Source organism: Sinocyclocheilus grahami, unplaced genomic scaffold (genome assembly GCF_001515645.1).
Source record: "Sinocyclocheilus grahami isolate Dianchi unplaced genomic scaffold, SAMN03320097.WGS_v1.1 scaffold146.1, whole genome shotgun sequence".
Classification (NCBI taxonomy): domain Eukaryota; kingdom Metazoa; phylum Chordata; class Actinopteri; order Cypriniformes; family Cyprinidae; genus Sinocyclocheilus; species Sinocyclocheilus grahami.
This window is the reverse complement of record NW_015505325.1, coordinates 980,725-994,906: the sequence shown is the minus strand read 5'-3', so window position 1 is coordinate 994,906 and position 14,182 is coordinate 980,725. Positions and strand designations below refer to the sequence as shown.

Here is a 14,182-nt window from a genome sequence, read left to right as displayed (position 1 = left end):
AACTTCCAGTGACCAGTATGAGAGAGTGAGAGCGATAACACCAAATCTAACACCTGCTCCCCATTCTCACCTGAGACCTTGTAACACTGAGTCACATGACACCGGGGAGAGAAAATGGCTAATTGGGCCCAATTTGGACATTTTCACTTAGGGGTGTACTCACTTTTGTGGCCAGCGGTTTAGACATTAATGGCTGTGTGTTGTTATTTTGAGGGGACAGTACATTTACACTGTTATACAAGCTGTACATTCACTGCTTTACCTTGTAGCAAAGGGTCATTTCTTCAGTGTTGTCACATGAAAAGATATAATAAAATATTTACAAAAATGTGAGGGGTGTACTCACTTCTGTGTGATACTGTATATGTTTGTTGTTAATTAGAGAATTTGTCATTTTCCTTTTTTCCTGCTTTCTTTTTCTATCTATCTCAGGGCAATGATGTATTCTGGTGAACTGAGGTTTGAAAAGAGGACAATGTCAGCTCAGATGGAGGGTGGAGTACACAGTCTACACAGGTAGTTGAACATTTGTACACTTAGTCTGAAGATATTGTACACTACTGATCAACAGTTTGGGGTCAGTAAGAATAAAAAAATTGAAGACTGGAGTAATGGCTGCTGGAAATTCAGCTTTGCCGTCACAGGAATAAATTACATTTTAAATAAATTAACGTAGAAAATATTTATTTTAAATTGTAATAATATTCATCTTTGCTCAAATAAATGTCATTGTGAGTGTAAGAGACTTCTTTCAAAAAGAAAATTTAAAATCTTTCTGAAACCACACTTTTGAATTGAGTAATGTACAATTTTTAACTTAAAAAAAAAAAAAAAAAAAATTAACTGACCTTTGTTCTTTCAGCTATGAGAAACGCCTGTTTTAAAGAAGACACTACAGATGCCAGTACATGCATAGCCAAACGCACATAAACCCCCATTAATGGACTTCCACACGTGCTTTTGCACAAACACACTGAGAACCTCAGCTTCCTCTTTCTCGTCTTCCCAGCCGCCTTTCCTCTTAGCGAGGAGAGAAATCGTGTGTGAATGTCTGTAAGAATATGCCAGTTTGCGTGAATGTTTGCGTTTGTGGGGAACGCATGCTGTCTGTATCAGATGCCTTACATGTCAAAAAAAATGGTTTTTGATTGTAATCATTTGACAACTTTTGTGTGGAAAATATTATTTTTTTTTGCCAGATATTTGTCTTGTCTTGATTAATAAAATACAAACATACCTGCATATGCATCATTATAAGCAATACACAGTCAACATTCTCTGTCTAGAGAAGCAAACCGGATGATTGAGTGCAGTGCATCTGTGTGAAACAGGAAGTGTTGTATTTTAATGGGATTTCTGTCAAGTTTGTTATAAAAAGAGAACTGACCGTTCAAGTTAGGCGCATGCGAGTACCTTCATAAAAATGTGCCTGTCATGTAAATTACATTTTTCACTTGCATGTGTTTTTCATCATAAATTGGTTTTCAAATCCTGAATCTGTGGGTGTGTGGGTAGATGGCTGCTCAACAGTGACATTGGTACGTTATTCCTCATTTTGCGAGTGTGTCTCAAGGGAACCAGCCTTCACCTCCAAAACTACCGGACTTTCCAAACAAGCGTTCACACATGCTCACTAATGGATCCGCACCTGGACAGGTTGGGCTGAGAGCTCCAGGTGGCTCCTCATAAATGAAATATGATATTGGCCCGTTAGTGAGCTCAGCCCAGCTGGGCCCAAATCTCTCAACGCTTTTATACACGGCAAAAATGAAATGACTGACAGATCTATATTACTGTGCAGCAATATTGAAAACTAGAACTTTTTTGATAAAAATATTTGAAGAATATGCATATATTTCAAAGATAAAAATATTTGAAGAATATGCATATATTTCATAATTTGAAATATATTAATAAGGATAAATAACATATTACATCTACAATCAAATGAGTGAATCAACCATAGTAATTGAAGCACTTTTTTGATGTAACAGAAAGAAATATAAATTAAAAGAAAGATGGGAATTATCAGAAGAGAAAAGAGAAGGGAAAGACATTGAGATGTTTGGAGGGGGGAGGTTGTGGGCAGTCTAGTGAAGAAGTGAAAGTGAAAATGTTCCTCAGATTTCTGAGGAGGAAGTCACTAGGCATAAATACGCCAACACTCTGACAAACTCGCACAAGCCAGGGAGCAGAGAGAGCGCAAGAAAGAGGATGAATGACAGGAGCAGGTAACATAGAATTATTCATCTCCACTCATTCACACCTGTCTGTTTTTATCTGTCACGTACAATGTGTCTCCCCTCTTGTCGTTTTCTTTCATTTATCTTCACCTATAGCTCCACTTGATTCTTTCATTTGTTAACTTGCCTTCTCTTTCGCAAGTAGATCGCACTGAAATGAAAAAATAATTATGGAAATGTACATTGATACAAACAGTCTCTCATTCATTTGTCTCATTCTGCTCATCTTTTCCTCGTTCATTTCACTGTGTTTGGCAAATATGCTTTCGCAAGTAGATCGCACTGAAATGAAAAAATAATTATGGAAATGTACATTGATACAAACAGTCTCATTCATTTGTCTCATTCTGCTCATCTTTTCCTCGTTCATTTCACTGTGTTTGGCAAATATGAGAAGAAAAAAAAAAGAAGGACAGACAGTGAAAGATCAACTAGTCTTCACTAAAGTATTTACAAAGTGCCATCAAGGCTGTTGTTTCTAAAATGAAACTTCATATTTTAGGCTAGTTCCTCCATTTTACTTCATGTGACTTTCTTTAGTCAATTTTATATCCTGTTTAATCACTTGTCATTTTGTCTTCATTTACCTTGCATAACCCTCCCTCCCTCTCTCTCTGCCCACTCTTCTCTGATAGGGAACAGGTTTTTCAAGACACAAGTCTACAGATGAAACAAGATAAATAAACAAGTTTCATTCTTTTGCAGAGGCGCCAAACTTGTTTGTGTTAAAAGCTGTTTGAATGTTATTTCTTTTTCCTAATTTGATAAAAAGTACACTTGATAAATATAATTAGCTTGAAATTTCCATACGAAAAAAAATATTGGTGGATTTGTTTGTTTACAGAGTGTCTGTGAAAATGGCCACAGCAGTTTGGAAGGTAACGGAACCCATAATGCAGCTGTTTTCTTGATTGACAGCTGGCTATGGATTCCGTGCCCTTCCTCTCTTGCAGGAACTTGAAGATGAAAAAAGTGTTGGGGGAATTCGGGAGTTGGCCTCATTCAGATATGATATTGTATGTGACTTTTACTTCTGTATTACTTGAAATGTATTTGAATATATCTACAATGTTATAGTTGAGTCAGAAATGTGTATGTGTGTATACGAGTTCTGATGTTGCTCTGGAATGACACGTTTTCTCCCGGATCGCCAGAAATATGTTTCGCCACCGGGAACTTCGTGTCAGCCAAGATTGGCATCACTTCCTGACAATCACAAATCTTCAGAATCTTCAGTATTCATTAATCAGTAAATCACATAATCTCTTACTAAAATGCTTCATCAGACATTCGAATGTTGTCTCTGGAATTCTTCAATAAATTAAGAACATTTGTCATGCATCACTAGTCGACTTTTCTTTTTTTTTTTTTTACTTTAGGGCCTTTATCATCAAAACTCCTAAAGATTTTTTAGATCTACATGGAGAGGAATGATAGAGGTTTGTGTTTTCAATAGTTGAGTGAGCTGAAGCAGGTTTTGGATGATTTGGTTTGTAGATTTTACACTGGCTAGAGGATATAAAGTGAAATCTTTGAGCTAATGTTGCTGTTTTAGTTGTTTTGGGAAGAGATCTAGATCTTACTGTCAACCATAACATGTGACATGTAATCTGGCCCAAGTTCAGCTCTTACAGTCAATTGTTACCTGCACCAAACAAAGCGGAAGTACTCAAATAAGCAACTGAACAACCAGCATTCAAATATGCCTCAGTATGACCAGATCTCATTTTGATATGCTTTTCTAAAGATAAATATATAAAACCATTTGCAGATGGTGTCTTATTACTGTTCCATACGGAAATATTTTAGTATTATCATAAGTCAAACATTAAAAATATGTGGATGCTTTTTAAACTTGTTTATGCTGGAAACAATATTCCTGAGGCAGCCTACTTAAACATTAAATAGAATAAAAGGCTGGCTTATATTTATTTATTTTATATCTATAAAAAAATAGCTCAAAAAACTAAAGTATTCTGTTATCATTTACTCACCCTCGTTTTCTTTTCTTTTTAGAAAAGCAGAAATTAATAGCAGAATGTGCATGCTGCTGTTTTACATAAAATGAATGAAAATGTGTGACATAGGCCTAGCTGTCAAGTAAGATTTATAGTGAATACTTTAACGACGATAAAAACTCTTTTCCTCACCCAAACCTATCAAATGACTTTGTAATATAGCACAATAAATAGTCACGTAGGTTTAGAACCAGAAAATGAAAATATGATGACATAACTTGCATTTTTGTGTGAACTACACATGAATATGTAAAATATCAGTGATAAGAAGAAAAGTAATCCATAGAATATCAAAATAATTGTCTATATTATTTAAAATAAAACGGCAGCTTCTGAACAAAACGTATTTTATCAAAAGAGCACTTTTACTTTCTGTTCTGTAATTGACAGGCCTGATTTTGCCACACTCAAAATGGCGCCTTTCAAAAGGTCGCAACCGGGAACTAGTGTTACAAGATAATATGCCCCCCTCTAACTAACCAGTGACATTCCTTAACGTTCCGGTCCCCATACATCTGTTTTGATTGGTGATCAATCGGAGCACAGCACCGCAGTGCTGTTACAGTCAGTCTCAGAGTCCAGGCACTAATAACAATGTCAACATATTGAGCTTAATCATGGAGCAAGCCGTGCCTTTCAGCATCGTGTCCACCGTCAAAGCGTTGAGCGGAGCGTTGCGGAGAGACGCTGAAAATGAAGCCGAGATCAGCCGCGAGCGAGAGAAGCTCTGGTTCAAGGAGAGCAGCGCCAAAAACCTGAGAAATCGTGACTTCTTGTCACCCAACACGGTTCTGACGACGTTGTACGCCGGTGGAGAGGTCAGTCTGAAATATGTACGTACATGTGCGGTTTTTATTTTCTGTGTTATGAGCTCTTCCTGGCCTGCATTACTGACAGATGCGCTCTCGCGCTTCTCCACATGGGGATATTACGCATGGCTTGTTGGATATTTCAAGCATTTGCTTGGACGTGTGGTTATGCTTCGCGAAGTCACTGACACGGAATTGTCAGAATATAAGCCCGAGCTCTGCACAGACACTGTGTCCACCGTCAAAGCGTTGAGCGGAGCGTTGCGGAGAGACGCTGAAAATGAAGCCGAGATCAGCCGCGAGCGAGAGAAGCTCTGGTTCAAGGAGAGCAGCGCCAAAAACCTGAGAAATCGTGACTTCTTGTCACCCAACACGGTTCTGACGACGTTGTACGCCGGTGGAGAGGTCAGTCTGAAATATGTACGTACATGTGCGGTTTTTATTTTCTGTGTTATGAGCTCTTCCTGGCCTGCATTACTGACAGATGCGCTCTCGCGCTTCTCCACATGGGGATATTACGCATGGCTTGTTGGATATTTCAAGCATTTGCTTGGACGTGTGGTTATGCTTCGCGAAGTCACTGACCCGGAATTGTCAGAATATAAGCCCGAGCTCTGCACAGACACGCAGGGCGCCAGCTAGACTGCTGACATTGGTCGCATCGACCAAACATTTGATGAACCCTGCGGTAGAAGTTACGTTATTTAACTCCTCACTTGCCGTTAGATCTAGGTCAGAATATGCCAATATTAAAAACAACATGTAAGTCAGGCTATTAGGAGAACCGCAATGCCATAATCACGTCCTGATTTATTAACGTTACTGATTTATTACAGAGAAACCTCGTTTAGTTTGTGCTGTGTTAATTATTTATTGACTCAGGCGGTCAAAATGTATTTTGAAGGGAAATCTAAGTTAACTGAAATGTCTTTTCGCGTCCCTGAAAAACAAGTGTTAATGACATTTTAAACAAAACGTTTATGATAGTACGCATTAACAAACATACCTTTTTATGTTTTGTCGATGTCCAGTAGTCAACGAAAACAGCCCGAGCGGCGAACTGTTGCTATGGTTACCACACAAGTTCGCGTGCATCTATTTAGCGCCCTCTATTTTCTAATCTTTTGTGGTTACTGAATTGTTGCTTGAAAACTTTGTTGCAACATATACACTTATAAATTGTGAAATATGTGATTGTAAAAATTAGTTAAAAAATGTATGTGTAAAAATTAAAACACAATTTTGACACTCTTTGTGGGAGTTCAATATTTTTTGATGCAGCCTTCTGTTGGTAGGTCTGAACGACATGTATGTCCATAGAATTTAAAAAGCATTTCAGTAAAATTTCGTTGGCAAAAAAGCAAAACTCACACAGAAGTACTTTCAAATGAATCAGCTTTCTGTTGGTCAATGCAGCAGATTCGTATGACCAACCTGAACATGAGTGAAATCTGCATGGGGATGCAAGTTTTTCACCCTCATGCGAAACACCAGATCTTGAGGGTTTCTTTTTAAATGACTGGATATTGCCTGTAAAATTTCACCAAACAACGGCGAATGTGACCTCACCTCAAGTTCTCATAGTTGGCTTAAAAACGTAAATTGCAATTGTCTTTTCTCCCCTATTCTGGTGAAACAGCTTCTCAAACTAGGAGAATTGTAGGGCGGGGATTGACATTTTGTCAATCGAGAATTGATTGGATCGCTGGATCATTGTCATTTGCTAATTGCTGTGATCTCATGTGAGTGACAGGTTGCTGAAAGGGAGGGATTATTGTCCTGCCTTTATGCATCAGAGAAGAGATGTCATTGTGAGGGGGAGGGGACAATGTTTTTGATTAGAGATATTATTTGACAAAAAAAATAGTAATGTGCAAAGATAAATCAATCTAAATGCAATATTTTAATTTGACAAAAATAAGAATTGTCGATTTTGATTTCGTTGTGACTTGAAAATGTAATCTTCACATTCATGTTGGTTTTGTGCATTGTTTCAAATCACTTTATACCATTTTCACCAAAAGTTTGGATTTAATGAGAAAGTGTCCTTGGGCAACTACACTAAATATATAAATTGTTACACTAAATACACGTGTGTAATTTTCAAGGTTGTGTGTGTGTTTTCAGGTTCCCTCTGATGTTCTCAGTGGTGTTCGCTCTCTTCATGGCAGTGGTGTATTGCCGATAGGAGCCACTGAAGTGACAGCAGAGGGCCTGCGCGTGTGTGTGGATCGCTGTGCAGCATTTAAAGGTGTTTTATGTGGAATAACGCCATATCTGAGACCTGCTGCTCAGAGACAGGGCTGTATCCTCATCAACTGTCCTGCCCTCCACACCAAACAAACCATACCATCTCCGGATACACTTGCTCTGGGGCAGTTACGGACCGTTCTCATTGCTGACCACCTCGGGGCACATCTCAGAAGACAAGGGTGTGTGCTTTGACTTTTATGATATTGGCATAAATTTTGTCTCCAAAAGGACAGATTAATCAACTCTTTCTTTATTCCGTTTAGGTACACCGTGTCCTTTTGTCCAGCCTTGCCACAGGACAGTGACATTGTCAACTTTCTGAAAACACTAGGCATTGATTGGCCGACAGTGCCTGTCAGCTGGACCAATGAGGACAGGGAGGAGAAGATGAAAAATGCTTTAGAGAACTCAACCTATAGAGACAGAGAGATAGAGAGGGGGAAAAGGAGAAGCAGAGGAGAGGAAATAGAGGGAGAGAAAAGAGGGATAAAAGAGGAAGTTAGGATAAACCTTAAACAAGTGGTACAGGACGGGAACGTTCAGGGATATGATCCCAGTCTTGGCTCTTGCACAGGTGCGCTGTAGTGTGTTTATTAGGGATCTAATGGGTTACATTTCTCATGGTTTGGTTTATATACAACATTTGTGTCTGTTTGGTCAGTAAATGTCATTATTAGGGTTGCATGAGTAGAATGTTTGATGTTGAGATTTTAATTGCATTTTATTTGATAAATATTTTAACCCTGTCATCAGCCAGTACAGCTCCAGTTGCTGATGTTTATTTTTGTAAACAAGACATTTGTTATTTATTCTTTTTTTTTTCTTTTACGCCATAATGCTCCACATTATGATGCATTAAAATGCACCACACTGTAAATTTAACTAGGAATGCACAATATATTGGTATGATATAGGTTATTGTCTATTTATTTTATTATTATTATTTTATCACTGTAAGTCGACATTGGAATTTTAATTGTGCTTTATTATTTCATCCATTATTTGCCTTTAGTCTTTTGCCATGATCTAATATTCACTTAAAATTGATTTAATGACACTGTTAAATATATTTTTATGTAAAGGAATGCATTTTTCAAAACTGAAAGTTATATGTTGTTATGATTGATTTTAGTTAGTAGTATTTTATTTTTAATTTATTAGACAAAGTTGTATAGAATTCCAGCCAATTAATCAGTTATTGGCATTAACATGAAAATAATGATCTCATCAGTAGTAATTATTTTAATACCAATGCATCACTAAATTCGTCCACAATGCCTGAGATGAGACATGTCAGCACTTAACGAAACATATAGACGTTGTGCAGGGAATTATGGTTACTGTACAAAAGCATCTCTGGTGAGTTTTTAGATGTGATTTGTCACAAACTAACATTGTGAAGAATAAAATGTTGAAAAGGAACATGTGATGAGAAAAGATGAAATGATGAGATGAACTGGACCGCACTGAGCCATGGCAACCAGATTTTTTACAAGGACTGCTTTACTCCTGTAGTGTTTCGGTGATAAACTATTGGATAGCTTTAGTTTTCTTCTGTATTATACATAAGTCAGTAATTTCTCTCTTTTCAGTGCAGAGAGAAGCTTCGTGTCATCTGGCCCAGCTGGACAGTGCAACCGCAGATCTCCCTGTGAGTCAAAAGTACCCTCTGTCTGCTTTACATTACAGTGAGTTACCATATTGTAGTTGGACGTAATGGATTTCTCTATTTCAGGTCTCTATGGCAACAGTCCTGCATGTCACTTCCTGTCAGGATGAGTTTCGTCAGCAACAAACAGCCATGTTGTGGAGAGCGGCGGGTGCAACAGCAGCGCAGGTTTTACCCACAGACACATTTGCCCATCAGCTGTTTCAGCATGCTTTACATATTAAACAATTGCTTTCTGTTTTGTATTTGCTATTTCCTGTAACAGGAACTTTTGGTTGAACCTATCAAAGGACTCATTCTTTTATTTATTTATTTTGTCCTAAAGTAGCCAATAGGTTTTAGTTATATCACAGCTATTAACCATGCTATGAACCACAGCTATGAACCATGATTTGGTACATCCTAATTAGTAGCATCTGGAAATGGGCAAGGGTCACGCTAATTTAGAGAGCACTTAATTGGATCTGATCAATATTTATTTTCCACTTCCTGGAAGAGCAAGTTTGTAAAACTGTATGTGTAAAAGTGTATATAACTGTTTTAGGTTTAAAGTAGCATATTGATGGCAAAAAATCTAAAAGACATTAAAGGAAACCCATAATAAGTCATAATAAGTTGTAAAAAGTCTTTACAGCAATATCAAGCGATTGTAATACTCCCAAATGAAAGAATACACAATTTTCAGCTCAGATGGTGCACATTTGGACATGACTACATTTTAGACAATCTCTGCTGGAAAATGAACGCATGAATAAATAAATGAATAATTGCTTTCTTCCTCTGTATTAGAGATTGGTGATTTGTGGTCCTGTTAAAACTCTTGGCATTCAGATGAATGCAGCTCAGTATCTTCAGTAAGGCAAAACTTTAGAACAGCAACTCTCTGTCAACTCTATTTAACGCTTTATCAACTCTATAAATCATTCTTACAAAACTTCAGTCTATAAGTCTGATGACTACAGTGGTACATGTTTGGCTGTGTATTTCTGTAGGTTAAGAAAAGCTCAGATGAAAGAGGCCTCAGAAATGAAGTATGGAGACCAAGTTGAAGGTGTGTTTATCTGTGCAGTCTGGAAAAGTTAATTTTACAGCCATATTGTGATGCATGTTAATGCCAGATGCAAACTCTCCTTAAACTCTTTTAGGTCAGACATGGGATGACATCATTAGAGTCATGACCTCGGCTACCGTGAGGTTTGAACTGCTGTCCACAGTGCACACAAGTCCGGTGAGTGTATTTGCATGTGTGTTTGTGTGTGGAATATATTTTCCTGCATCAGAGATGATTGACAGCTCTCTTTCAGGTGACCTTAGACGTTCAGCGGGACAGTGGTGTGTCCACAAAGGGCCCCAGGGGTGGAGTCTTTGTCATGTATAACTGTGCTCGTCTTCACACACTTTTCAGCAGCTACGAGAAAGGGGTGGAGCAAGGTAACACACATACACACACACTGTAGTGTTCTTAACTTATGAATCATGTTCTAAGCAGTATTATCAAGACAGTAGTCATGGAGAAGCTGTTTTTTAAAGCGCATGCAGTATGACTACACCCACATTTTGATGTTGTATATATGTTTAAAATTTTACTTTATTAGACAAATGCTATGTTTTTTACTGCTAGTTACTATTCTAACCTTAGGTAATAGAAAAGCAGTGAAAGAGATTGTCTGTGCTCTGTGACAATGTAAAAATGCACAGAAAAAATACAAAAGTGAAAGTGACGTGACATGACATGTGGCCAAGTATGGTTACCCATACTAGGAATTAGTGCTCTGCGTTTAACCCATCCTAAGTGCACACACACACCATGAACACACACCCGGAGCAGTGGGCAGCCATTTATGCTGCGGTGCCCGGAGAGCAGTTGGGGGTTTGGTGCCTTGCTCAAGGACACCTCGGTCGTGATATTGAAGGTACCACTCCCTCCACCTACAATTCCTGCCGGACTTGAGACTCGAACTCGCAACCTTTGGGTTACGAGTCCGACTCTAACATTAGGCCACGACTTGCCAGATGTAGAATTTAAGTCTGTGCAACAGAGGTGTGGTATTCCCATCTTTCTCCATTGGGCCTGTAACAGTAGTAATGTAACAGGGAAAATATTGTGTCCATTTGTGAAATAATATCCATGTCTATTTTGAATTATGTAGGTCATTATCCTGAAATCCCTGAAGGCGCAGAGCTGGACTTTTCTGCCCTAAAAGAGGAGGTAAAGCAATATGTAACTAACATGCCTTAATGATCCTATTTTTGCTAAAAGTCTTATTTGTTGCGTCCTTATTCAAGTATTCTTCAGTTGCTATGAATAAAAACATATGCCAAATGTATTCAAACAAGCTCTGTTTTGTGTTTAGTGGTATAGAAAGTTTGTTTTAAATTGTTATATTTCATTGTCTTTAGGGAGAGTGGCTTCTTCTCTTCAATTACCTCATTCCATTCTCTGAGCTGCTGGACCAATCAGGACAGATCCTATGGCATGAAGGGGGTTCAGCCAGAGTTAATTTAAGGACTGAACAGGTACTTTAAAAAAATAAGGGGAAAAAAATGTTTTGTTTTGTCAGATGGATTTTGTAATGTGGTTTTGATTTTAAGGCAAATCTCTTCTTCTATCTGCTGTCTTGGCTTCATTAATACAGCCATCCATTACTGAAATGTCTTGTCAGGTGTGCAGATTCTTGGTGTCTCTCAGTAAAGATTTTAGCTCCTACTACAACAGAGTCCACGTCCTTGGGGTAAGACATTATGCATCTGTGTGGTTGTTCATGAATCAGTGATTTAATGTGTATTTTGCATATTTGTGTGTATCAGCATTAACAGTAATTTATGTAATTAAACAAGTTCAGGGCCATTAACTTTCTGATCCTTCTCTTTCTTTCTTTCTTTCTTTTTCTTTCTCTCTCTCTCTCTCTTTCTTTAGGAGCCCCTGCCTCATCTTTTTAATCAGATGTTTTGTCGTTTATTGTTGCTGAGAGCATTAAGAGAACTTTACCACAGCGCCCTGGACTCCCTTAATCTTCCCCCAATTCCCCAACTATAGCATCTCCTCTGCAGACATTATACACCAACAGCCACAAACTCTCTCCCTTAACAGCCAGCACTCTTCCATTTTTCTCAGCTATTACACTTTAGATACGTTCCTCATAGCCATAATTGCCTGACCATCTAGTCAGAATAGTCCAATAGTCCTCTTGCTCTTTAAAATCAACAGTTTTACCACTGAAATGCACTACAGGATGCAGGATGGACCCCACTAAATCTGTCACTATTCAACCCTTTCATCCAATAAATTCTATTTAGTCTGAGAATTCGCCCCTACCAATGTCAAAAGAAGTTGCTTTCTTTCACAGTGAATTTAAATTCTCCTGCACCATAACCATAGATTCTGACCTCCTGCATGAATATGTATTCTGTGTAATAATGTTTAATTGGTGTAAGTGCCTATTTGTTCAACTCTGAACACATATTGACAGTGTAGCACATTTGTTCTCACAGTCTGATAGATGCACATGCAATAAAGTGTCTGTCACCAATGTTTCTTATTAAGAATCATGTCAGCGTGGTTGGCGATCATATGGCATTCTTGAAATGTCATGATCTGGGATACTACTTCCTTTAATAAAAATATAGTCTTATCTGTACCAAATATAAAGTCTTAATTCTCGAGTTTTCCCCAGTGTCCCTCACTGTTTATGCCACTCAAAGTGTACAGGTGTACTACTGAGATTCCTCGTGTGCCATATGGTTGAGATGCGTTGGTACTCTCACTTTTCACAGATCTGTGCCATACGCCACACAGTATTCAAAGCCCTGAGAGTACTAAACATGTTTATTGTGACTGTGTAACATTCTCACAATTCAAAGTTTTTGATAGTGGTGATTTCACTCAATGTATTTAAAAAACAGCAACCCGCAGAGACTTCATAATTAAAAGTGTCTGCTTCAACCTCTGGACTGGTTGTTTTTCAAGTGTGCAAATGTTTGACTATCTATCCGTACACAAGTCTTATGTATTTTAGCGAGACTTAACAGTTAAGGTTATTAGTTAATGCAGTAGGTAACCAACAATTTTTTTTTTACGTCATTTGTTAATCTAGTTTGTTTATTTATTCATATTTGTTCATAGTACATCAACTAATGTTAATTTATACAATGTTTTTGTATATTATAGATTTGGGTTAGATATAAACATTAACCTAGATTAATAAATGCTGTAATAGTATTAGCAATTCCATTAATTGTTATTAATGTATAGGATATTGTAAAGTTTTGACCCTTAAGTCATTCAAAAAAAAAACTTATGTTAACAGATTTGACCCATGAAACTGATTTTAAGGCACTTCTTTTTTTTTTTTTTACTTGACAGAATCCTGAAAAAACTGGATAACACTTTCCACAAAAATATTAGGCAGCACAGCTGTTTTCAAATGTGATAATAAATGTTTCTTGACAATCACCAAATCAGCATATTAGAATAAGGAAATCATATGACACTTCATTCAGCTTTGTAATCACCAGAATAAATTACATTTTAAAATGTTAAATAGTTTTTTTCATTGTAAAAATATATCACAATATTACTGTTTTTACTGTATTCTTGATTAAATAAGACTTATTTAAAAAACAATAATAAAAAAAAACTTACTGTCCCCAAACCTTTTGAATGGCAGTGTATAAAAAATACAGGGGCATTTATTCCTCCATATTTAAATGTCTTGGGCTTTTTGACAATCCCAGTTAATATTTGGTTAATTTCTGAGACTGCATCCAAACTCAGTGCATTGTGTGGTTTAAATATGACTTCAATTTGAGATGGAGCCAGAATTATGACCCAGACAGGCATGACTAAACATCTCATAATAGTTATTATGAGTGGGCTGACAGCAACTCGTCTTTTTAATGAAGTGTATGTTAAATATGCAGCTCAAGTTTGTAGTGTAGAGCTCATCTGCAGAACTGAGTATTAATAGCGGCCACATTGCTAGAAAATGGCTCCAGTTGTCAGCGCTGTGAGTGTGATTATTGTTGGTGTAAACTCTAGAATACTGCCAGGCCAGCTAATCTGTCCAGTAGTAACCACAGATGTCTGCATACTACGAATGCACATGTAGATATGGACGTTAGAATGTTAAGAAAGTGTAATAGCATCGTTCAGCCACTGGAGAGCAATCATGACTATCTTTCTGCTAAATC

At 37.5% G+C, this 14,182-nt stretch overlaps 2 protein-coding genes across 4 annotated transcripts in view; both read left to right on the top strand.

The window, feature by feature from the left end:
- LOC107591776 (inosine-5'-monophosphate dehydrogenase 2) overlaps nucleotides 1–1,402 on the top strand; it is a 13,539-nt gene extending 12,137 nt beyond the window's left edge. Inside the window, exons 14-15 of one of the 2 annotated variants that reach the window (XM_016281019.1) lie at nucleotides 433–516; nucleotides 863–1,402. In XM_016281019.1, the coding sequence (XP_016136505.1) occupies nucleotides 433–516; nucleotides 863–884 (106 nt within the window). In that variant the 3' untranslated portion in view covers nucleotides 885–1,402. The remainder of the gene's footprint in view (nucleotides 1–432; nucleotides 517–862) is intronic. The other variant, XM_016281020.1, reaches the window with a different exon arrangement.
- Nucleotides 1,403–4,653: 3,251 nt separating this feature from the next.
- LOC107591775 (DALR anticodon-binding domain-containing protein 3) lies at nucleotides 4,654–12,924 on the top strand. Of its 2 annotated transcripts, none has more exons than XM_016281018.1 (13): nucleotides 4,654–5,079; nucleotides 7,198–7,502; nucleotides 7,587–7,897; nucleotides 8,916–8,974; nucleotides 9,059–9,160; nucleotides 9,782–9,846; nucleotides 9,985–10,043; nucleotides 10,138–10,220; nucleotides 10,297–10,423; nucleotides 11,143–11,201; nucleotides 11,393–11,509; nucleotides 11,656–11,724; nucleotides 11,910–12,924. In XM_016281018.1, exons 1-13 carry the CDS (start codon nucleotides 4,879–4,881, stop codon nucleotides 12,027–12,029), a joined length of 1,677 nt encoding a protein of 558 aa, XP_016136504.1. In that variant the 5' UTR covers nucleotides 4,654–4,878; the 3' UTR covers nucleotides 12,030–12,924. The 2 variants fall into 2 exon arrangements, with proteins under 2 accessions (XP_016136504.1, XP_016136503.1); XM_016281017.1 differs by having other exon boundaries at nucleotides 4,654–5,094.
- Nucleotides 12,925–14,182: the final 1,258 nt, after the last annotated feature.